Genomic DNA, 26,398 nt, shown 5'->3' with positions numbered 1-26,398 from the left:
CAACATATTCTCCAATAGTAAAGAAAGAATTAATCACGTTAAAGTAAGAGTGTTGTACCTTATAGGCATGGTAGAAAGGCGTAACCACGTGAGTAGGTGCTTGCAGAGGCTTCATGGTCCTATTGTTGTAGTGGACCTCTGTTACGTCACCATTACTGTTAGTGCACAAAACTGGCCAGATTGCGGAATACTGTTGACCATCGTTCTTGATAGAAAATCTGAAGAGAAGATTCTGATGAACATTTTATATTGTACATGGTAATACACAATGACGTGATAATTAACGAAAAGTCATGTTACTTTTAACAGTACCATAATATTCAAATCAACTTAACGTCTTACTCGAAAAAAAGAAAGTGTTTGTTAAAAGGTCGTTGCATCCGAGCGTCCTAGACAAGTCTTACATTTCAGATACAATGCTAATCAAACATTTACCAGGAAACAAGAACTTGTAAGTTATAATAGTTTGTATCATTCATTACACAAAAATACTTTCCGCAAATTCTGTAATGCGTCGAGATTAAATTATTTTAATTTATCCAAGTACCTGATGGGAGTTGATGTCAGCACATGGAATGCAGCAGGCTCATTTTCCTCCAGCCATCGTGCGATACGAAATCCGTCAGCAAAGAATGAACGGCCACCAGGATCAGAGCCTGTCAGCTTGGGATCGTTAGCCTACGAGAACCGAAAGTAAATATTTTGAAAATTCTGCAGTTTAGGGCAGATATCGATCTATAGATTTGTAGCATCTTGATATGTATTACCATTTTTTATTGATAAGATAATCAGACACAGCAGCTGGACTCTTCTTATAATTAAAAGGATTCTTTAATGGAAAGGTACCTTGATGCAGTGGAGGAGTTGCATGCCAGGCGATTTTTCTCTGTAGTTCATGTCTGTGTGATGAGCCAAATGTAATCCGGTATAAGCTAAGTGGGAGCCTTCTACAGGCTTATTGATGACATCAAAGGTTTGGCCATACTGCGTCTCTTTAATGTAGGCGAATCTTTTGACAATATCAATGATCTTGTTCTTTTCTGTAGGAACACCACGAAGAACAGCGACGCCGTACTGAAAGAATAACATGGGATCACATGCAGGAAATAGGGAGAGATGGATGTTTTTTCACTATTCGATGATATTACAAAACAGGAAAAAAGGAGCGACTACTGAAATATTTAATCGGAGGTAACTTACTTTATAAAACATATCCAACCAAGTGCACAGGCCACTTTCTGTCTCTATAAACTCTTTGTAAGAGAGCTCAGGGAAGTTGGCCCAGATGGTTGTACGATCCCAGAGCTCATACTCTGGTCTGGCAGTGTGCAGTTCCATATCCGTGGTGTCGCTCTCGAAGTTGTTGTGCATGAAAGACTGGCCATACTTGAAGAGCCTGAAGTTGCGAAGATGCATTCAAGACAAATAATATGGAACTCAAGAAAACACTTAAGAAGTCATATAATTTTACCAACCACTGATATCAAACAGATTTACAGTATTAGAAGCACTTATAAATTTACCAAGCAGGGTCGTATTCTGATGTGTGGATCTCCCCAGTCACTTCCCTCCAATTAATTTCCAGCCTGCCAAGTTGGTTAATGGTTAGGGATAGGGGCTTGACGTGCACATCGAGTGTTGGAGAGTCAACCAGTTTTTGTTTGGTGCTTGCATCAATGCACTGGGAGCACTGGCAGTTGTCGCGTAACTGAAAAGATTTACAATGAGATAATAGTAGTCCACTGTTAAACTCGTAAAGTAGAACATAAGAGATTATTTTTAATTTAGTCCTACTGATCCCTAAAACTGCATATTTCCAAGTTGACTGACTTCAGCATGCTGACATGTTTTCAAATATAGGTAATACAACGCAGTCTAAGTTATATCGTCTCTTCAGAACGTAAAACTGGTAAAATATTTGTACTGCTGGAGATAAAAGTAGCTGAGATCTTTGAACTGGTTCAGTCCTACTATAAACGAAATAATAACGATACCGAAAAGTGATTGTAATACAGGTTGAAAATTCTCATGTGTGTGAGAATGTTGTTTTTATTCAGAGGAAGGGAGGGATAGTCAACGGCAGTGTAGTATGTGGCGAAAGTCGATGTGATTCTAGTGATGCTTCTCTGAATTAGCGTATGAAACCAAATCGCGCAAAATTATGTTCGATTCAGAAGATGGCTAATGACGGTGATGGCCAATTTCTCCTTCTCGAGAAAATGACTGAATTGTGAGAAAAATAATGAATATTCATAAACTCAAAGATGCACGATCAGTCTTACCCATATATATTTGAAATCAGCCGTTCTTTCCCCGTCAAAAATGACCTTTGCTGTCAGATGCTGAGCGGGAAGAGCAGAAGTAATGGCAGGCGCGTTCCCGGTTATATCCGTCCTCAGTGCTGGCGATACCATAGTAGACTTACCTGTGATCGAATAAAGAACAATGTAGGCGTAAAAATAAATGCTTAAAAAAGAAACATGTAATTTGCTTAAATTTAAGTACAGAGTAAACTGGCAACCTCATGTTGCATATCATTATCCAAATGTATGGATAATATTAGATCTAATTACTATGCAAGGTCAGAATGGGATCTAAAGCTTGCTGCAAGTTACACTGATATAAGATTATAGAAATATAATGTTTCAGTGATAAAAAGTACAAGATCAATAGAAATGTTTACGGAACAAAAGTTTGCTATAGTAGTACTTTTGAACATAATTTGGTCGTTTACTGTTTGGTTTTTCTTCGTTTATATATATATATATATATATATATATATATATATATATATATATATATATATATATATATATATATATATATATTACACACACACACACACACACACATATATATATATATATATATATATAATATATATATATATATATATATATATATATATATATATATATATATATATGTATTCTTAAGTTGTACCCATGTTTATGCTTGTTTAGAAAGATTACTCATTCTCCAGGAGTGTTGGATTCTATACTCTGTTTTTTCCATCTTTCCATCCGCCTGTGGTGTTTTCACATGGTAACACTGCGTCCCCGGCTTTTAATAATTACGCTATGTGTAAGTTTTAGGTAATTAAAAGGATATCTGGGTGTACATTTGCAACTGAAAAGTGTTTTAATAAATTACTGTATGCTAATTACACCGTTAATATTTGAAATAGGATATTATTATCATTGTTGAATGTAAGCTGAATGTAACTACCTAAAGCCCGGGACGCAGTGTTACCATAAGCATACACCACAGGCGGATGGACAGATGGAAAAAAACAGAGTATAGGTACTAATCTCCTTATAATCCCTACCTATCACTTATACGACCCTTCCTTGTACTTTCAGTTTCTCATGTATGTCAGTTTGTCTGCTAAGTAAAGGACGTTGAGTCGAAAGATCTTGCAGAAACTCCGTTGTTTATCTTTCCTTCGTGGTTTATACCTTTATATATATATATATATATATATATATATATATATATATATATATATATATATATATATATATATATATATATATATATATAGAGAGAGAGAGAGAGAGAGAGAGAGAGAGAGACGAATGTCAAAGAGCTCACGCGAACAAAATATGGCTGTACAATATTTCTAGTTGACCTTTGAAGCTTGAGGAGCGAGAGGCTGTTATGACCTCCAGACAGACAGACAGACATCACGTGTCCGGGTATCCTTCGCACTCTCAGGTGGAATGAATACGCACAAACAGCCACAAATATTCAAAGATAAAATATATATCTGAGGTAATATCCAATTATATGGTTTTCAAATTCGGACCGTAAGGTAGGTACACTATATATCAGGACCACGAAGTTGTAGTCACGGTGTTTAAATAAGTAATGACATACGCGTTACAATCATACACAACATAATAAAGCTCTGAGGTGTTCGAGAGAGAGAGAGAGAGAAAGAGAATGTACTTACGTCTAGTATGTATGGGTCTTGAAAGCTGTATCGTCGGAACAACCACACGCCGTAGGAGCAACATTGAAGACCGCATTGCCATGTTTCGCAATATTCGTAGTCACCTGGAAAACAAAACATAGTTATTGCACCTGCACAAAAACGAACAAGTCAGTATACAATGGTAACTTTCCCTAAACGTACGTTGCACAAGAAAAGTGAGCAAGCTACCAGCGCCAGTCTTGTCCTGCTGCTCTTGTAGTTATGTTTGAAGACCTTCATTTTCAGCAATACATTTCTAAAGTCACTTGCATTTTCAGGATAACGACCGCTGTCATTATTCCTAGCTCGGGACAAATTTGCGCAAAAAATCCTTCCCGGAATAATTATTGTTCTTCCTCAAGTGACTTGAGGAACTTTACGATCCTCGTTACTCGACAGCAAACTATTCCGTCAATGTGACTGAAATTTGCATTTACTGAGTAACAACTGAATCCGTCACGAATGGCAGAGTTGCACAACAAGCTATGACATGTTGATAGTTTTTATGGATCATGTCAAGATTAGCGAACTCACTCTCTTTCAAGACAATATTATACCACTTTGATTGATTTATATATATATATATATATATATTATATATATATATATATATATATATATATATATATATATAAAACCTCAAGTATAAAAGGCCCATTAAAACATTGGTTTAAAGCTTTAAACCAGTGTTGTAATGAGCCTTTTATACTTGAGACGCATCCTGTTTTAATGGAAGAATTTATGTACATAAGTATATCTAATAAAAAGAGCCCGTAAAAACGTCAAAATATAGAAATTAAGTACTAAATTTGGGCGTTTTCATGGGCTCCTTTTACTAGATAGAATTCTGTTGTAACAGAACATTTTTAACATTCACACACAACACACACACACACAACACACACATATATATATATATATATATATATATATATATATGTACATGTATATATATATATGTGTGTTGTGTGTGTGTGTGTGTATGTATATATATATATATATATATATATATCATATATACATACACACAAACACACACACCACACACACACACACACATATATATATATATATATATATATGTGTGTGTGTGTGTGTGTGTGTGTATGTATATATATATAATGTATATATATATATATATATATATATATATATATATATATATATAAATCAAAGTGGTATAATCTTGTCTTGAAAAATAGTGGGTTCGCTAATCTTCTTTTTTAAGATCACGTGTTTCATTCTTCACGTGCCTAAGGACAGTTGGGTTGGAAACGTGGTCGTCGCCGCCTGATAGTTGATAATACCTTCAAGAACAACTATTGACATAAACACTTGGAAGCAGATTTGAAGGTAAGGGATTCTTAGCTTTGAGCAGCAGTCTCTGTAACATTTTCAAGGTCATATCTGAAATGAGTGATGCTAAGCAGACACAACGAATAAGGCGAGGAGTCATAAGCCTAATGACTTTTGTGGGTGGAAGACTACACATCACGTGGATGCCAGAAGACATCCGCATGACTTCCAGACAGAGAGAGAAAGCGTGGGCACTTTGCCAACCTCGCTAAAGTACTCTTGGGACTCCGTTAAGCAACTTCCTTAGACTCACTGGAAGAGGTGTACCAAAATGTTCACTGACCTTCCTTTATTAAGAAAAAAAAATTAAATTTCCTAATTGCCGTTGCCATCTACGCATGCTCTTCAATGCTCTTGAGTGGAAATTATATTATTGCTTCTATAAGTATTACAATTATTACTAACCTATTATGCTACCTATGAATTCCTAGAGCATTATTAGAATATGGTATGCACACAAATTAGGCTACAGTAGTAGCAACAGCAGCAAAATGTCTAACGTATTTTCAGAACATTAAAGAACCTACGACAATTTCTATTAACGAAATTCACGTCGAACGGTTCGACAGAGAATTTTCCGTCACGAACCAGACTTGGGTCTGACTGATAACATCTGAATTCCTCGCCTGAGTCAGCTCAGACTCAGCTGTCCCCTTGTAGTACCCAAGACGAAAGAGTTCTATCGAGTTCAGCCAGGGAGGTTATTGAGGACGAATGCTTTACACGGGAATTATCGCACAAAAGGTAAAAGGTATGATAATTTTGTAGTTTTGTCTTTAAAGACAAGACTGAAACCGGTTGTCCTTATTCTGCACTGTTCTTGTACTCTGTCTGTATTAATCGTTTACATCGTACTGGTTCTTCCTTGGGTGAATATTATCAAAGACCTCAGTATGGAATCATAGGATTAATACTGTTGACACCTAACCCTTCATTAAATACGATGCTGATATACAGGCGATATGAAATCATGGGCCCAATGTAATCTTTGAGCTACTAGTTAGGGGCCCTGGAGGAAATCGAAGACTGGTTACTCTCAAATCATTACCTTATCTTTATGACAGAAGAATGATTATATATTTGTCTACCATCTATCTATAATGTGAAGACTATGACAAAAAGGTGATGCATATTTACATTTATTACCCCTTGCTGAAAAGCTGGGAAGACAATGCATAATACACACACACACACACTATATATATATATATATATATATACTATATATATATATATATATATATATATATATATATATATAGTGTGCGTGCATTACTTCTCGTTCCCTTATTACGTATTCGAACTGCTAGATTCAACTATATAATAATAAAATAAAGCATAAAACCAAAGAAACACGAAAGCCGATGGTATGCAATTCAATTCCAGAACGGTTTCTAGGGCAGCTTTGATGAATGAGTAAAATCTGAACTGAGAAAAGGCCATGAATGAACATCTGCGTGTGAGGCAGCCCATCTTCTTTCTTTTAGTATATTAACCTTGAGATTTAGCAGCAGGTTAAACGAGCTTACGCTTCTAGTTAAGGATGCGATGACCTGCCTAAAAACCTGGACGTTTTAGGCATGGACACTGATCGGCCATGAAGCAAGCGTGCACTCTGGTAACTATGAAGTCACAGAGATTAAAGAAAAAATAAGAAATCCAATTACAATGTAACCTTACAGCTATCTAGCCCAACCATTCTAAGTTTGAAAGAAGACGAAAGGTTGGGGAGGAAGACGAAACAGCTTTCTTCAGTTCAGTTCAATTTCATATCATAAACAAGCTAAAAGATACTGTAATGTATGAAACATGAGCAAAGTGAAACAAACAGGCAAATTTAAATGAGCATGGCAAAGCTAGTCTCCATTGCCCCTCGAATTTCTTGATTTTTGACCAAGTACTTATCAGATGTTCCGAAACGTTCCATAGCAAATTCAAAACGCATTTGTGTCCCTTCTTACGGCAATTCCTTATCGGTGCATCGTTACAGTTTTCTTGGTCCTCAATTTTAATTCCAAGCGAAACTAGTCATACAGGGGGAGTGGTTTCCAAACGTCCAATCGGCGTTCGAGAAGACGAGCAGCTTTATAAGGAAGTAAGAGCCCCATGTAGCGGGGTGGTTGGGGGTAACAAGTGGGTGTGTTGTAGGCACGGCAATTGGTGAATAATCCAAGAAGTAAACCAACTGGTATCGCCGTAGGAAAAACAAGTACTCGAGAAGAGAAGCAACTTTTTGTTAAGACTACCACTATCAGGAAGGGAGGTAAAGTCCCCGGTAGACTACTACTTTCAGAGGACATCCTATAGTGAAACATTGAGTATAGACCCTCCCTTTTTCTCAGCTGACAACCACGTGGACAGCTTCCAACACGTGATCACCCATGGACAGCTTCCAACATGTGAACACCCAACTTCCTAGTGGGTGATGAAATGCACCCTTTGTTCACCTGGTGATAACGTGATGACTTAAAAAAAGAAATGTAGGCTCATTCCACGGCCACGCCATGATTTGTAGGATCTGACTCGCTTACCACAAGAGAGAGAGAGAGAGAGAGAGAGAGAGAGAGAGAGAGAGAGAATTAATATTACTTGCATAGGGTGAAATGACATGGTCTATAGCGAGCTAGAATTTTGTTACTTGGATTTTTTCGAGACTTATACCTGACAGCATGTTTACATCTCATACACACAGAATTAAATACTTCATTTGACGTTGGAAACGAACGGATAGTTGGACAAAAAGCAGTGTGGGGCATAAAATATATTACTGTGTACACCAAGGACTGTAGAAGGACTACACCTCTCCCTCTCTCTTCTTTTTTTCATGTCGGCGAAGCATAGACAAATAAAGGAAGTAAACCTTGGAGTTCTTTTTCTAAGACTGCCACTTTTACTTGAAGTCAATTGCAAAGTCCTTGCCTTAGCTCGTGTACACTGACACCTTGGTGAATCCACAAATGGTTATTGTATTATTAATTGCATACGAGTTCTGAGCACTTGTATATGTAAATTTGTGCCCACCTTTGTGTCTTTATTTTGAAGGCACAGAGGTGGGAAGAGCTTCTACTGCGAAAGAAGGTTACATATAATGGTAAGGACTTTCGCCTCTTCTGATATGCATGTTGCAACATTTATAAAAAAAAATATGTACTTGCACCAAGGTCTAGTTTTATTTTTTTTATATAAACTATATGCTTCTATTTATTTCCTATTAAGTGCATGGAATTACCAGGATCTGAATGTCAAAATTCACATTTCAATTGGGAGTGAAATTTTATAACCTACGATAGGCCTACTTGGTCACGCATCTTATCTGTTTATTGTTGCTATTAATAGTCGCTTTACTTACATTGTAAACAGCTGTAACTCTAGAGTGAACATTTTCTCTTATCGAAGTTAAGTCGCACAACATCCTTCAAATGGCTCTGGTTTGCGTATTAGCAAGTCTCAAACAACAATGTGTTTGCATCTTGAAATAACGGATAGTAATATTTTACATGAATGTTACTGTACTAACAGACAATATGCTTTAAAGTTTTTACATATATGTCATCAAAAAGGGGAAAAGGTTTTCTGTATCAAAAATATATTGTTGGTGTTACAAAATACAATTATATAAATTTACAACTAGCGGTTAACTGTTTGGTCAAAAGATTTCTGAAAAAGTTGCCCAGAGTCTACTTGAAATTTCGTGTAATTACGATAGCGCATATCTTATCTCACATTTTCAACGCCTCAGTGACAGGACACAAACTGAGAATCCTACCAAGTCTTGAGGTATTTCTAATGACGAGTCTCCTACGAAAGAGCGTCATCCTTCAGAACAGAATGCCGCCGAATATTTCGAGATGATTCCCGAAGAGCCCACTCACATACTCTCCAACGGCCATCTAAAATAGTAGGACCTGTTCCCCGAGTTGCAGTAAAGTAAGAGCTGATCCACAGGGTATAAACTCTAGACATCTGGATGGATATAGGACATTTATCTATGTAGAAATGACTCCTCATGGGTTCTGGACGATATTAAACTAAAACAACTACGTCGAATTCAAAAGGCCTAGTTGTTTGGAAAGTAAACACTTGATAACAGTAATAAAATCGATGATGATATGACGAAAAGAAATGCAAAATAGATCAGATAGAAAATGTGTTTTCCGTGTGTACAATGCATACACGAGATCCGCCTAGAACATGCTGTGGAGTTAATTGTAAGTCTTCAGGGTCAACTTTCACCAAGAACACATCGATGAGAGAGAGAGAGAGAGAGAGAGAGATTCCAGCCTTTATAACAAGGTTCCTATTTGCAACTTGAATTGCAGTGATCTATCAAAAATAGCGGTCTATCTTCCAGTACTGTGCTGAGCAAAAAGGTTGACAAATTATTCTAGGTCCACTTTGAACGCTTTTTATTTTTTTTAGATCCAAAATTATATTATCTAAGGTTCCCAAATAAAAAGATGAAGAAAAAGAGACACGTCTATGAAATGAACTTTCTTCTTCTTCTTTTGAGTTCTTCGAATTCGAAATCTTGATTAGACAACTTTTGCAACAGCAGGCTCCTTGACGTATAAGGTTTGCACAATCAGTTCGTGCGCAAGTAAATATTCAAAGCTAATGTTATTAACATATCTGTTCAAATTTCTAATAACCGTCCAGTGTGTTTATTTATATCAGATGATGATTTCAAATGAAGTTTACTTTTATTATTCGGCCATAGTTTCTCCGGGACCTGGGCTTCTCATTTCTCTTTAACATATTTCACACACACACACACACAGATATACTACGTATACATAGGGGTACCAACCATGACCCTGGCACCCCGCCCCCAGTAAGGTCAAACTCCGTCGACACAGGCCCACTGTGTCGACGGAGTTTGGCAACCGTTTGTATGAATGGACCTTGATACTGACCAGACATAACAATGTTAACTTCCGTGTTCGAAATAACAGAACGTACTTTTGTATAGTCTGTATGATCTGTATGCGAAGTGAATATATGCCACGAGCGTTTGCCACACGACGATGTTCGAGCCCGAAGTCAATCGGAACTGGTTCTAATTAGCTAAAAACAGAAAACTCTCTTGATATATACGCTGACCTGGCATCATATCGGAGCCAGTTTGGCATTAGGGTTCCATGAAAGTATCAGACGAAGGGAACATCCTCCTCTTGGTATTTATCGTCAAAATAAGCTTCGAAAACCAAGGTGCTCTGATAGGTGATATGTAACTCAAATCTCGCAGGATTCAGTGACACTGTTTCCTTTGTTTGGAAATTCAAGCTAAAATAAATCAGAAGTATCCGCTGAAGTTGCCGAAATGAAATGAAACATTCAAGATCTTGCATTTTGCCTAATTTACTCATCGGCCAAAACGAAATTTGCAGACTGTCAAGTCCGCCACTAAGTCTACCCGACTTCACAAAACTTCAATTCAAAATGATGAACGCAGCAGTGGCGTCGCTATGCGGGGCCAGGGGGGCCCACGGGCCCAACCAGTCAGTTGCTTGGCGCCCCAGGCGAAATGCCCTTTATAGGTAAACTTGAACCCTCTGGTGGTCAAAAGCAGATATTCTTGCCCTAGCGATCATATCCTACAACGATCGAAAGCGACTTTCAACCACGTTTACAAAACGCACCATTTTGATATGTTTGCATGACAAGGATATCATACTTTAGTTGAAAATTAAAACTTGATAACAGAAATTAGGCTAGTGTTGAATTTAAGGTTATTTACATTACAGTATTTGATACATATGCATATTGTAAAAGTTGAAAATTAACTGAAAATTGACCTCTATCATTTCAAATTCAGGTTTACTACTTACTAATACTATTATTTTGCTTCATTCACATGGATAGTATATTTTACTAATTACAGATTTGGTACATTAGTTTTACGTTATTTTCTTTGGCGCCCCCAAAATATATCTTGGCCCTACCTAGGCGCCGCCACTGATGTAATGCCAGCTATGCCACTGGATCGCATATAAAGCTTAGTTTAAATGATTAACGTGGAATGAAAGAAAATTAAATTACTTTATATCCTTTGCTGTAATACAGATTTTCCTTTCACCATTTTCCTTCCCTTGATATCAAAAGCAAGTTTCAAAGTAACAACATAAAACCGGCTAACCTCCGTAAAAAGGCGTTGGGTTCGCATATCCTGTTTTTATTCAATGTTATCAACAACCTCGAAGTCTCGTGTTTGTGCCGATCTACACATGCGCCGTGGTGTCTTCATCGACGTGGAAAATAAGGTACGATTAGATAAGTGTCATTAGCGGATTTCAGGTTGTGCGTGCGCACATTCATGAATGGAAAACCAAGAAGATAACCGCTGAGGTTATCTAGAGGTCAGGACGTTGGTGACCGAAGAGGGGCAACACGTAAATATGCTCTGATGCGCACAACTTACATACTCGCATACAAGCGCACGAACGCGCGCGCATCGATACACTGTGAAGAAAATGCATCAGCAATCACTTTAGTGTTAAGGACGTCAGCGCATTTTTGTGCTCATGCGTTTGTAAAAACAATTGTTTGCAAAGCATGTTGTTTCTACACATCGAATATCATGACAACCTTCAAAACAGGAAATTCCACGATGCTTCTTAGCTTCACAGAAACTTTAAATTCTGAAAAACTAAAATGTGAAAGGCACTTTGACCACTCGAATAATCTACTATGATATTAATTATCTGATCTACTATAAGGTTTACAAAAAAAACTTGCATACCTTCGTTTCCTCTGACCTTCAAGTACAAGTTCCTAAAAAATAAGAAATAAAAAAAAATTATAAACCAAAGCTCTCGACTGCTCCAGGGCCCCATGGTCAGGTAGGTTATAAGATGACCTTTCGGAATGTCAGTAAATTATACGGGAGGAACAGTAATACCCCGATAATGCCAAAGGAGCAACCCCCCTCCCCCTACCTCTCCTGCACATCCCCAGAATACCGGAGGAAATAAAGAACCCAGTTCAGATAGACTACAGCGTAAGCCTGAACATCCCAGGAGATTTCAGGGTTCACGCACGCAAGCAGGCAGTAGAGAACAGACGCTACATATGTACTTCTACTGAAATTACGAAGTCAGAATGTGCATCCAATAAACGATAAAGGGTGCTGTGTGAATACGTAATCAGTCCTAAAAATGTGATGCGCATATTCAGATCATTGCACTGCATCTGCATTAACCGTTACTTGTATAAACACACGAACACATAAGCAAGAAAAGATGAGACGCTAATGTCTCCAACCTTACGAGATCACCAAACGAGAAATAGTGTTTATCTCTGACTGAGTAACACAGGATTTCGGGTTCGACTGCCACTCCCACTTCCCCCGTTTTTTTCTTATCTCTATCTAAAAAATTAAAAAAAAAAATAAAGAGGTGGGGTTCAGGAATTAACTGAGAACTCGAAATTAATGAGGTCAGAATACATAAAATTAGTATTACGATTATTAATTGATGGCAGCTACAAAAACTAAATCTGAAGAGAAGCGATAAGAATGTTAGTATTAATAGTGGTGGTAGTCGATTTATTTTTCCTTTCCCTACCAGAGCTGATATTTACATAAAAGGCACACATATAACAATCGCGTATTATGTGTAAATATATTACATATATATATATATATATATATATATATAATATATATATATATATATATATATATATTATCACCAGGATTCATGAACATGCATTAAGCTTAAAATGTTCTTTAATATCCAATTCGCTCTACCTCGGAGTTAATATATTTTCATATATGTTGTCCGAAGGGGAAGACACACATATATTGCATGTATAAAATGTTCATACATACTAATTTACATGTACCTCCAAAACTACTGCATGTGTAAGGCCCACACAGGATATATAAATACACCTGCAATTATAACTGCAATTTATGTGGGCTATCAGTGCAATTTTCGAATATCTAATATAAGCTAACTCGCGTTTAGTTACACCTGCCGAAATGCCAGAATATTAATTTAAAAAAACTTCATTGCAGCATCGTAAATGACTAACGTTTGGCGATCCAATTCGTAAATTAGAAGTTTTTCTTAAGAACACGCGTCAACATTCGCTGTTAACGTAATAGGCCTAGTAATAATCGGTATAGGAGATTATAAATGTCATTAGAACGCTATATATAAAAACCCAAACTACAATATACATACATACATATATATATATAAAATATATACTATGTAAACAAGTACTCAGAAATTACCTTACAGAAGCCTAAAGTAAAACTGTTCTGTCGGAGTTGCCGCACTTCAAAAAGGTTTGATCACTAACCAGAGAATGAGTCACAAGGCGTCTGTAACTCGGCATATATACGACTAATGTGAGTTGCCACGAATCATTTTGTCTGATTTCAAGAATCCGCTGCACGAGTTACCTCAAGTGATTATTTTCTGGTCGTGATGCGCATGCATGGAACTAATTTCCATATTGACTTATCGTAAGTTATTATAAATACATGTACGAAAGATATGGTTGAAGATAGTCTCCACATTTCCATACACTACTAAAGAATAGGTGCATCTACCGGTCTGTGACGTCATGGAAAGTGGCGCTCATGGAATGCCTACGCTCACCTGAAGAAAGGTAAACAGCTCCTTCAAAAACAATATTCAGGACTTACAGATGACATTAGACTCACTTCGATCACGTCGCTGGTACTTCATTATCTCCAGTATTATTTATGCTTACGTAACAGTAGCAGTCTTACCCTGGAATCTTGCAAATACATAATGATTGATAGTCGGCAATTACAATGAATTATTCATATATATTTTGTCTTTCAATTTTCCAGTAATTAAGAACCAAATATCTTGTTTTCACGAGCGATCTTAATTTTCATATGAACTCAAACACGTAACAGGAGTTAACATATGACGTTTCATCAAAAGCCCTTTTTATAAGCTATATTCAGCAACACCACGTAGTGACAGTTGTCCGTGAAAAAGGTACCGATATTGTATAATAGAGAACCCCGAAAGGAGTAGTCATATATAGGTAGATGAAGCCCTATGACAAAACCGAGATGAGGCTGGTATAGTAAACTAGGTGATTTTAATTACATACAAGTCGCCTATACGGTACTGTAAAGTAAGTGGCCAGTAATTACGACCAGAAAAATCGGCATTTCAGATTGATCACGCTGCATTTACAAAGCTCAAAGCACCCTCAGGAAAGCGGTCTGTAATTCTTCTACACCGAATTGGCCATTCTAGCTCATTCCTTGGTTGATTTACGGAAAAACTTGACTCACGACACACCGTCTTCAGAAGATAAGACATAGTAGCAATGCTTAACGACCAAAATGATATAGATATCATTCATGTCCCACTGTAGATTTCATGTTTATAAAATGTCAGCATGTTCTTTGGAGGTACTATAAATTTCAAGTCAATGGTCCCAATAGGCCTGTTCTATAAAAGTAGGGTTCGTTTTCTATATAATAATAATAAATATAATAATACTTATAAAGCTGATGGTCGGGCTACGTACTAGTATGTATGTACATTCTCTATGGACGGTGTAACTACTGGACCGAACTGAGCCAAGGTAGGACCATGCATGTATGTTTTAGAGGGGATGGTCTTTATTATTATCCGTAGAGGAAAAATAAAAAACATCTGATAGAACTTTTCACGGGGATTCCAAATATGCTCTTACTTTTCTTCTACGATGAAAAATAACGACGATATTACGGTTCACACAATGCCGGCCTACAGTTGCCCGCCTCCAGCTAGTATAATAATAATAATAATAATAATAATAATAATAATAATAATAATAATAATAATAATAATAATAATAATAATAATAATAATAGTACTGTCTTGCTCAGCTCAGATCAGATCCCTATGCAACCTTGTAACAGTTATTATCGTTACTGATACTGCAGCAGCATTAATAATAATATTCTTTATTTCAGGTAAAGTGGAAGTATTAATGGTATTTGAGTGCAAAAATGACTATGATTTTATAAACCACATCTAAGTTCATGGGTTTAATGAATACGTCACCAGGTAAGTCCTGGAATAGTAATTTTTTTTTATATGACGGTTTTTTCTATCGTTTTCTAGGTTAATGGAGATCGGGAACTACGTCATTTTTATTGTTCGCTACAAGCTTTTTACGCATCGGAGCCTTCCAAGAATCACTGTAGCTTCTAAAGATCTCAAAAGAAGGCAAAGATTTTTACGGGCTGCCCGAGGCTGGCTTCATCTCAAGAAAGAACAGGAAAAGATTTCTGCTTCTTTAATTCGCTAACATTTATGGTGACATCGTCTCTATTTATTCTTCGTCGACTCTCTTGACTGCGCTACCATATCACAATATGAGTGAATTCACAGCTGATTTAGTATATGTTAATGAACTCGAAATTTATCATTATTCTAATCGAGCTTTATTTATTAATTCTGGATCTGCTGGCTGTTCTCTTCACGGTGCAGACTTATCTCTGGCATTCCACGGTAGGCTCGGTCCAGACCGTAACTGATACTGATTATGGGTATCAGAATACAGATGGAAAATATACGCAAGCTTATTTCAGACATTTCTGCAGAAATGGAGGTTCTGGAAGCGCAAAAACAAGGAAGAGAAAGTAAAAATCAATCAATAAATAAATTAGGCTTCACGACGATATTGCTTTTCTCCGCCAAGAAGTTTTGGGTAAGAACAGCTTCCTCAGGTGTGGCAAGCAAACCTCATTCAAGTGGTTTCTGCCTGCAGTTTACTAGTATATACAAACAACGTCGTACTTTGTGTAAGATGCAACAGTTCATTGGGATCTTTTTTTAAACGACGACGCTTCGATTAGGGGAAGAAGATGGGTTCCGAGAAAAACAAATTAGGAACTATCATTCTACGTCATTCTCAGATTTTTTTTTTCTTTTAACCAAAATCGACAAAGGACCAGCACCATTGTTCGCGGATTCGTGCTTTAACTTGAATTTACTGGTTATTGTTGTTTGACTCAGCTGGCATTAAGCCAGCTGTGTGCTCCTGTTCCTTATTGCTAGTATTTCTAAGGATGTAATAAAAAGTATTTGTAAAGTAACGTCAAAGAAACAAAATACTGCACAAGAAACATTCGCATCCATAATGGAAAAATAACTAAAATCTCTCTCTCTCTCTCTCTCTCACACACACAAACTCTCCCTGATCTACGAGATTTTGCATTCTTCTCCGCCTGTTTACAGTCAAGCAAAAACAGGGAAACTGTTAAGAGTGAAATATGCAGATCATATACCTGATACGGTCAGAGTTGGAGATCACCTGGTTGGGGATAAAGAAGATCTCTAGGGAACGTCAACGGTTAAAACTATGAAGTAGGTCGTAAACAAATTTTTTTCACGGCAAAATGTCATGTGAGTCGTTATTACAGGAACAGTTGAAAGAGACCACAATGCAATGAAGAACAATACAATACTTCCAGTAAGTCGCAGGTAAAAATGTATCATTGCATCAAACTAGCATAATAGCATTCAAATACCAGAAAAGTGAAAGTGATAAGGTAAGCAACATTTCAAGGAACTTCTTGGCTGATAATGCATTTCTTGAACTCATTGAAAACACAGTTCATATAAGTCGGGACACGTTTTGCATAAAAAAATCAAAGCCTTAAATCACGTGCTCATGTCACCAGCACAAAGATTTAAAATATATTTTGATAATTATATTATGTATTCTGTCATAAATACAGGACGGACAGAAATAGGATAATTTTGTTACCTTAATTTTTTAAGTGTATTAAATAAAATGTGGAGTTTTGAAAACTCACATATGATTGAATTGTGTTGTGTGTACACATGCGTACTTCAATTACATGTCTCAGAATACTATCTTCTTATTACTCAAGCTGAAATGTAACTCCAAGATCAGTGATTATAATTGGGTAACAAGATAGGAATAGTATTATAGACGTATCAGCTGGAAAGTCAGAGAAGTTCAACTTGGTCCATCAAAAAAGAGGCTGCGCTGTTTCTTGTAGTAATGTGTCGGCATGATGGCACAATCCTAATTTTTCCACGACTATAATTGTGCTTCTTGGCAGATTACGGTAAAGATCTCGTGGCTAAGCTTGATGGTATTTTGTCTGTATGTTGAACAGCATCAGTGTTCAAACCAAATGTGGTATTTAGTCCCGTAAGTGATGGTGATTCTTGGGATGGAAGGAGAAACGATTCATGGAATCACATTCAGTCTCAATACTAGATGTCAAGCATCATTAATTTCAAATGCCTCTACGGATGAATAATCGCGTTCTATAATGATTCAATTGGGACAAGTATACTACGTATATACGGTAACTTGAGAGTTTCGCCAAACAAATTTAATTCACTTTGTACTACTCCATATATTTCATGACGATTATCAGATAAACAAGGTCTAGAGAATTCTCTAGACTTTGAGGTAAACTGTCATATAACTTTCGCGCTTTGAGAGCCATCGGGAACTAAGCATTCAATTTAATGGCATTTTTCATCTGATGTATTGAATCTGGAGTCATTTGCCTTGCAAGTAACACGAAAGATTAAAGCGACTGTATAAAACTTAAACTTCCGTTTGTCTTGGAATCTTAGGGTCATGGCAAGATAAGATATTTGGTGATGCTCAAGTGTCTTCTCCATTTAAGGCCTTTTTCTTGATTCACGACACAAATAAACCATTTCCGACAGAGGACTGTGCAGAATAAGCTTGACTTTAGGTGATACTCTCCCTAATATATGTATACTATATGTATATCAATAACATGTGCCTCCACGTGTATTTATGTACTCAGTTACGCAGACAGCCTGCAATCCATATTATAGAACGCAGTAGGCTCTTCATTCCTCGATTAGGACCCTAACATTTTGGGATGCTTTTCCCAGTGGGAACGTTGAGTCCGAATTTGAGAATGAATGAAGCCCATTCTTCATACCGGCATTCGAACCTCAGTGAGAAGAAATGGCATCCAAGTACCCAACTACCACAACACTACCGAGAATGTTTGTGGCTGACTCCATAATGAACAAACTTTCCCCTAATGCATAGTGTATATATACACACACATATATATAATATATAATGAACCAAACAAAAACTTCTTTCAGTTTTCTTCTGAAGATTGAAAAAGAAACCAAGAAACCCACAAAATCACTTTGTAACTTGTTTACCTCTAAGTATTTACATTTAGTTTTACTACACACTCGAGTACTTTCAGGCCCTATCTGTGTCCCATTTTCAAGAGATGTTTGGGATGTATACTGGCTCAGGGCCCAGCAGTCTTCGGCCAGAAGACTGCTGGGCCTTGACCCAGGCTAACATCCCATACATCTCTTGAAAATAGGCCACAGATAGGGCCTGAAAGTACTCGAGTGTGTAGTAACACTAAATGTAAATACTTAGAAGTAAACAAGTTACAAAGTGATATAATATTATTTTCTTCAGGGGTTGGGCATGTGAGTACCGATATTTACTTCGCATTGAAAGTCGACTGCACTGGACTGTCTCCGAATTGCTTCGTCATTAAAAATGCATTCATTTATTGCGACGCAGCAAAATATTGGATTAATTATAAATTCTGGTACCCAAACGATTAACGTGAAAATTATGAACTTCGTGTAGTGGATTCCTTTGCGGATGTTGTATTCCTTTTGTGCCAGGAAAGATAGACAGGCACGCGCGCACACACACACACAAATAAATATATATATATATATATATATATATATATATATATATATATATATATATTATATATATATATTTACATATAACCAAAATATATTTTGGTGTTTTCATGAGTTCCTTTTATTAGATATTATATATATATATATATATATATATATATATATATATATATCTATATAATAGATAATATATATATATATATTATATATATATATATAGATATATATATATCTAATAAAAAGGAGCTCATGAAGACACCAAAATATATTTTGTTTATGGGCTCCTTTTATTAGATGGAATTCTGCTGTAAAAACATTTTTACCAGTCATATATATATATATATATATATATATATATATATATATATATATATATTATATATATAAATATATACATATATTCATATATATGTATAGTACATGTATATGTACATATACATATATAACTGTCTTTTACTGTAATACAACGGTATAATATGAAGATCAAAGACCAATAAAACTCTATATGATCGTTGCAACCATATACTTCGAGCGCTGCCTTCTGTGCCTCTGTTCATTAATAAAATATGGACTTATGTCTTACAGGAATATAAATACAAAGCATATGAAGGCGTGGCAGTAAGTCTCTGATGGTAAGCAGGTGACGGTTGACCCAGGAAGAATGGAAATTAAACTATTCCCTGGTGTGTCATCCGATTTCCAATGTCCTCCTGACAAGTTCATGCTGTTGGTTTGACTAATGACAGCAGATTTGAGCAACTTCCTTTTGTACGGACAGCTACTTTTGAAAACCAGCTCTGCCCCACTCCAGTTAATAGTATGGATTTATCCCTAATATGTAAGAAACTTCCGAGCTCTCTGAAGATCATCGCATTGATCTTTCGTGTACTGCTAATCTTTGCGAGATGGATCTACTCGTCTACCCCACGTGAAATCTCATTTCAATTGCTGCACGGTATCTTGTAAACTCCGGCTTCATCTCCTCTTTATTTACGTATATACGTTAAACGGTCAACTCCCGATGGATTTGGGATAATGGAAAATTAAAGGCCTATTTGACCTTTCATATGCTTTGTATATATATTCATGAATGACATCATCTGCCCATATTTTACCAGCGAACATGAGCACAGAAGGCAGTGCTCGAAATACATGGTTGTGATGTTCAAATAGTGTTTTATGGGCCTTTTATTTTCTTAAACATATGTATGTATATATACATGCATATGTTATATATACAAATTCATAGAGAGAGAGAGAGAGAGAGAGAGAGAGAGAGAGAGAGAGAGAGAGTAGAAAAAAAACTCAAACCCACTGCTATCAATCTCCTTGGCTTGCGAGATAGCTACTCATGCAACGAGCATGGCAACAGGGTTTAAAACACTTGATTGTCAGTAGAAATGATCTCTAAGCAGAGAGCGACTCCTAAAGTATATCTTCCTTAAAATACCAAAATAAAAACCACTATCTAACCTTGAATGGAGCAACTTGCTCCCAGAGGAGCTGGAGTACAGAAAGGCGAGTTTGGGTTTGAAGCATCATTTATTTTGCATAATTCTCTTGTGTATAGTTCCGTATAGCCTTATTTGTTGTTCCTTACTCGAGGTCATGTAAATGAGAACAGGCGAAAACTCAACAGTACATAACAAGAGAACAGAGTAATAGAATGTAAAATTAAATACCTAGAAAAAAGAAGAAGAAAAAATGTCTCGCACTACCTGTCCCCAACTACCTCTTCCCGCTGAGAGAGAGAGAGAGAGAGAGAGAGAGAGAGAGAGAGAGAGAGAGAGAGAGAGAGAGAGAGAGACCTAAACAATCAAACGCACTCCATTAAGGGTTCTTGCTGTCACAGGGACGAAGGCTAATGTATTGAGAGTCAGGTCCAAACTTCGGCTTTCAAGGCATCGTGTCCGTTAGGAACAGCTGATCTATTATGGCCAGCTAGGAATCAAGGAAGTGGCGACTGATAAACAGCAGAAGAGGAAAACAAAAATAAGATAATAATGGGAAGCTACGGTGCCGTTTAACGGCAAAGGCAAAAAGGTCGCGGTCGGACACTTCCTCTTGTGACATTTTGTTACTTGAAGATTATGTAACTCTTCTTGCAGTGTCTTCCAGTTCTATTTGTTACTAGTAGAGCAACTGTTATATTCAATTGTGCAATTAAAGTTTTATCTAGTCTTATTATGTCGGTAGAAAGACTGTTAATTGTAAATGTTTCTGTATTATATATACATCAGACATAGACACTATATATATATATATATATATATATATATATATATATATATATATATATATATATATATATATATATATATATATCCAGCTTGGCAAACTGGTGACCTGGATGACGAGTGCAAACTTTGGACCTAGAAGGCTTTGCTGGACAATACACGTACACAAAGAGAAAAAACTCACCAACAGCAGCACATCTAACTAACTAATAAATACACGGCATTACTTTCGCTTATAGAACGTTGGGTTCCCTACTTTCATTAGCTCTTAGACAATTTATTCAGCCCATTATAGGTTTTCCTCTAGCCATTCATTAGATCTAATGCATCCAAATTGTACTATCTATTCTTGGACTTCCTCTGGCCCTTCCTATTAACGCTCCCAAATTGTGCTTTCTATTCTAGGACTTCCTCTCGCCCTTCCCTCTAATGCTTCCAAATTGTGCTTTCTATTATAGGACTTCCTCTCGCCCTTCCCTCTAACGCTTCCAAATTGTGCTTTCTATTCTAGGACTTCCTCTCGCCCTTCCCTCTAATGCTTCCTAATTATGCTTTCTATTCTAGGACTTTCTCTCGCCCTTCCCTCTAACGCTTCCAAATTGTGCTTTCTATTCCAGGAATTCCTCTCGCCCTTCCCTCTAACTCTTCCTAATTGTGCTTTCTAAAATAGGACTTCCTCTCGCCCATCCCTCTAATGCTTCCAAATTGCGCTTTCTATTCTAGGACTTCCTCTTGCCCTTCCCTCTAACACTTCCTTATTGTCCTTTCTATTCTAAGACTTTCTCTGGCCCTTTCTATTCAAGGACTTCCTCTTGCCCTTCCCTCTAATGCTTCCTAATTGTGCTTTCTATTGTAGGACTTCCTCTAGCCCTTCCCTCTACTGCTTCCTAATTGTACTTTCTATTTTAGGACTTCCTCTCGCCCTCCCTTTTAACACTTCCTTATTGTCCTTTCTATTCTAGGACTTTCTCTGGCCCTTTCTATTCATGACTTCCTCTTGCCCTTCCCTCTAACGCTTCCAAATTGTGCTTTCTATTCTAGGATTTCCGCTCGGCCTTCCCTCTAACACTTCCAAACTGTGCTTTCTATTATAGGACTTCCTCTCGCCCATCCTTCTAACACTTCCAAATTGTGCTTTCTATTACAGGATTTCCTCTCGCCCTTCCTTCTAACGTTTAAAAATTGTGTTTTCTATTATAGGACTTCCTCTCACGCTTCCCTCTAACGCTTCCTAATTGTGCTTTCTATTCCAGGACTTCCTCTCGCCCTTTCTTCTAACGGTTCCAAATTGTGATTTGTATTATAGGACTTTCTCTCACCTTCCCTCTAACACTTCCAAATTGTGCTTTCTATTCCTGGACTTCCTCTTGCCCTTCCTTCTAAGACTTCCATATTGTGCTTTCTATTATACGACTTCTTCTCACCCTTCCCTCTAACGCTTCCAAATTGTGCTTTCTATTCTAGGACTTCTTCTCGCCCTTCCCTCTAACGCTTCCAAATTGTGCTGTCTATTCTAGGACTTCCTCTCGTCCTTCCATCTAACGCTACCTAATTGTGCTTTCTATTTCAGGGCTTCCTTTTGCCCTTTCTTCTAACACTTACAAATTGTGCTTTCTATTATACGACTTCCTCTCGCCCTTCCATCTAACACAAGGGTGGCCAACCTATGACGCATGCGCCAACAGTGGCGCATTGCACTATTACAAGTGGCGCACTATAACCCACTAATAATGAAAGAAAAAAAATTGCCTGCTCATAAAAAAATAATACTAATAATAACACTGATTTCTAGAAAAAAATACAAAAAATAATTCAAGTAACTTATAGCTAAAAGTAGGTTTTACTGAGATTTGTTCTAATCTAAAACATACAAATAATTTTATTTGATTTTATTGCTCAGTGTGCAACTATTAGTCATCTTCTTTAAGCAATAATGCGTCAACATTATATACCTGCATATATATATATATATATATATATATATATATATATATATATATATTATATATATATATATATATATATATATATATATATATATATATATATATATATATATAAAGTAGCCAAATATGTCCAAATTACCATACTTAAAGGATTGAAAAGGAGTTAAAGTTTGTATGGCGCAAATGAATAAGAACTGAAGAAAATTTGTGGATCGGAAACAAAAGGTTGGCCACCCAGGTTCTAACGCTTCCAAATTGTGCTTTCTATTCTAGGACTTCCTCTCATCCTTCCCTCTAACGCTTCCAAATTGTACTTTCTATTCTAGGACTTCCTCTCACCCTTCCCTTTAACACTTCCAAATTGTGCTTTCTATTCTAGGACTTCCTATCGCCCTTCCATCAAAGGCTTCCTAATTGTGTTTTCTATTATAGGACTTCCTCGCGCCCTTCCATCAAAGGCTTCCTAATTGTGCTTTCTGTTATAGGACTTCCTCTCTCCATTCCTTCTAACGCTTCCCATTTGTGCTTTCTATTATAGGACTTCCTCTCGTCCTTCCATATAACGCTTCCAAATTGTGCTTTCTATTCCAGGACTTTCTCTTGCCCTTCCTTCTAACGCTTACAAATTGTGCTTTCTATTATAGGACTTCCTCTCGCCCTTCCCTCCAATGCTTCCAAATTGCACTTTCTATTCCAGGACTTCCTCTCACACTTCCTTCTTACACTTCCAAATTGTGCTTTCTATTCTAGTTCCCCTCGCCCTGTCTTCTAACACTTCCAAACTGTGCTTTCTATTATAGGACTTCCTTTTGCCCTTTCTTCTAACACTTCCAAATTATGCATTTATCTAGGCCTTCCTCTCACCCTTCCATCTAATGTTTCCAAATTATGCTTTCTACTCCAGGACTTCCTCTCACCATTCCTAATGCTTCCGAATTATGCTTTCAATTCTAGGTCTTCCTCTTCCCCTTTCCTTCTAACGCTCTCAAATTATGCTTTTAATTCTACGACTTCCTTCCGCCCTTCTTTCTAATGCTTCCTAATTGTAAATTCTAAAACTTCCTCTCACCCTTCCTTGTAATGCTCCCAAATTGTGCTTTCTATTCAAGGACTTTCTCTCGCTCTTCCTTCTAACTCTTACAAATTGTGCTTTCTATTCCAGGACTTCCTCTCACCCTTCTTCTAACACTTCCATATTGTGCATTCAATTCTAGGACTTTCACTCACCTTTCCTTCTAATGCTTCCAAATTGTATTTTCAATTGTAGGACTTCCTCACACCTTTCCTTCTAACGCTTCCAATTTGTGCTTTCTATTCCAAGACTTCTTCTCGCCCCTTCTTTCTAACACTTCCAAATTGTGCTTTCAATTCCAGGACTTCCTCTTGACCTTCCTTCTAACGTTTCCAAATTGTGCTTTCAATTCTAAGACTTCCTCTCACCCTTCAAACGCTTCCAAATTGTGCTTTTTATTCCAGGACTTCCTCTTCACCATACTTATAACACTTCCAAATTGTGCTTTCAATTGTAGGTCTTCCTCTCGCCCTTCCTTCTAATGCTTCCAAATTGTACTTTGTATCCTAGGAATTTCTCTCGCCCTTTCTTCTAACGCTTTCAAATTGTACTTTCTATTCTAGTACTTCCTCTCGCCCTTTCTTCTAACGGTTCCAAATTGTAATTTCTATTCTAGGACTTCATCTCGTCATTTTTTCCAGTGCTTCCATATTGTACTTTTTATTCTAGGACTTCCTCTCACCCTTCCTTCTAACACTTCCAGTTATACCTTTCAGAACTTCCCCTCGTCCTTCCTTCTAACACTCCAAATTGTGCTTTCTATTCTAGGACTTCTTCTCAACCTTACTTCTAACGTTTTCAAACTGCGCTTTCAATTCTACAACTTCTTTTTGCCCTTCCTTCTAACGCTTACAAACTGTACTTTCTAGAACTTCCTCTCACCCTTCTTTCTGACACTTCCAAATTGTGCTTTCTATTCTAGGACTTCCTCTCACCCTTCGTTCTAACACTTTCAAATTATGCTTTCAATTCTAGGACTTTCTCTCACCCTTCCTTCTAAATGCTTCCAAATTGTACATTCTAGAACTTCCTCTCACCCTTCCTTCTAACACTTCCAAATTGTGCTTTCAATTCTAGGACTTCCTATCACCCTTCCTTCTAATGCTTCCAAATTGTGCTTTCAATTCTAGGACTTCCTCTCGCCCTTCCTTCTAATGTTTCGAAATTGTACTTTCTAGAACTTCCTCTTGCCCTTCCTTCTAGCACTTCCAAATTGGGCTTTTCATTCCACATCTTCCTCCCTTCAAATGCTTCCAAATTGTTGTTTCTAGAGCTTCCTCTTGCCCTTCCTTCTAACGCGTCCAAATTATGCTTTTTATTCCAGGACTTCCTCTTGCCATTTCTTCTAACACTTCCAAATTGTGCTTTCTATTGTAGGTCTTCCTATCCCCCTTCCTTTTAACGCTTCCAAATTGTACTTTTTATTCTAGGACTTCCTCTCACCCTTCCTTCTAACTCTTCCAAATTGTACTTTCTATCCTAGGACTTCCCCTCACCCTTTCTTCTAACGCTTTCAAATTGTACTTTCTATTCTAATACTTCCTCTCACCCTTCCTTCTAATGGTTCCAAATTGTACTTTCTATTCTAGGACTTCCCCTAACCCTTCCTAACCCTTCCAAATTGTACTTTCTATACTAGGACTTCCTCTCACCCTTCCTTGAAACGCTTCTAAATTGAGCTTTCCATTCTAGGACTTTCGCCATTCCAAATTTTACTTTCTATTCTAGGACATCCTCTCGCCCTTTCTTCCAACACTTCCAAATTGTACCTTTTAGAACTTCCTCTTGCCATTCCTTCTAACGCTTCCAAATTGTGCTTTCAATTGTAGGTCTTCCTCTTGCCCTTCCTTCTAACGCTTCCAAATTGTACTTTCTATTCAAGGACTTCCACTCGTCCTTCCTTCTAATGCTTCCAAGTTGTACTTTCTATTCTAGGACATCCTCTCGCCCTTCCTTCTATCACTTGCAAATTGGACTTTTCATTCTTGGATTTCCTCCCTCCATTCCTTCTAATGCTTCCAAATGTACTTTCCATTCTAGGACTTCCTCTCTCGCCCTTCCTTCTAACGCTCCTAAATTGTGCTTTCCATTCTGGGACTTCTTCTTGCCCT

The 26,398-nt window shown here is 37.1% G+C and overlaps 1 protein-coding gene and 1 long non-coding RNA gene across 6 annotated transcripts in view; both read right to left on the bottom strand.

Annotated features, from left to right (window-relative positions):
* The window catches only part of LOC135220735 (gamma-butyrobetaine dioxygenase-like), a 19,541-nt gene extending 5,844 nt beyond the window's left edge, over positions 1–13,697 (bottom strand). For 4 of the 5 annotated variants that reach the window (XR_010315777.1, XR_010315778.1, XM_064258173.1 and 1 more), the window contains exons 1-8: positions 13,572–13,697; positions 3,956–4,059; positions 2,283–2,425; positions 1,524–1,708; positions 1,201–1,396; positions 847–1,074; positions 548–678; positions 59–218 (exon numbers count right to left, since the gene is read on the bottom strand). Coding sequence is in view for 3 of the 5 variants with exons in the window: in XM_064258173.1 (XP_064114243.1) it covers positions 59–218; positions 548–678; positions 847–1,074; positions 1,201–1,396; positions 1,524–1,708; positions 2,283–2,425; positions 3,956–4,037 (1,125 nt within the window). In the remaining 2 variants the exon portion in view is untranslated. The remainder of the gene's footprint in view (positions 1–58; positions 219–547; positions 679–846; positions 1,075–1,200; positions 1,397–1,523; positions 1,709–2,282; positions 2,426–3,955; positions 4,060–13,571) is intronic. The other variant, XM_064258172.1, reaches the window with a different exon arrangement.
* LOC135220737 (uncharacterized) overlaps positions 1–26,398 on the bottom strand; it is a 221,278-nt gene that overhangs the window by 88,750 nt on the left and 106,130 nt on the right. The window lies entirely within an intron of this gene.

This window comes from Macrobrachium nipponense, chromosome 2, assembly GCF_015104395.2.
Source record: "Macrobrachium nipponense isolate FS-2020 chromosome 2, ASM1510439v2, whole genome shotgun sequence".
NCBI classification, from domain to species: domain Eukaryota; kingdom Metazoa; phylum Arthropoda; class Malacostraca; order Decapoda; family Palaemonidae; genus Macrobrachium; species Macrobrachium nipponense.
This window is presented reverse-complemented; position numbering and strand designations above follow the sequence as displayed.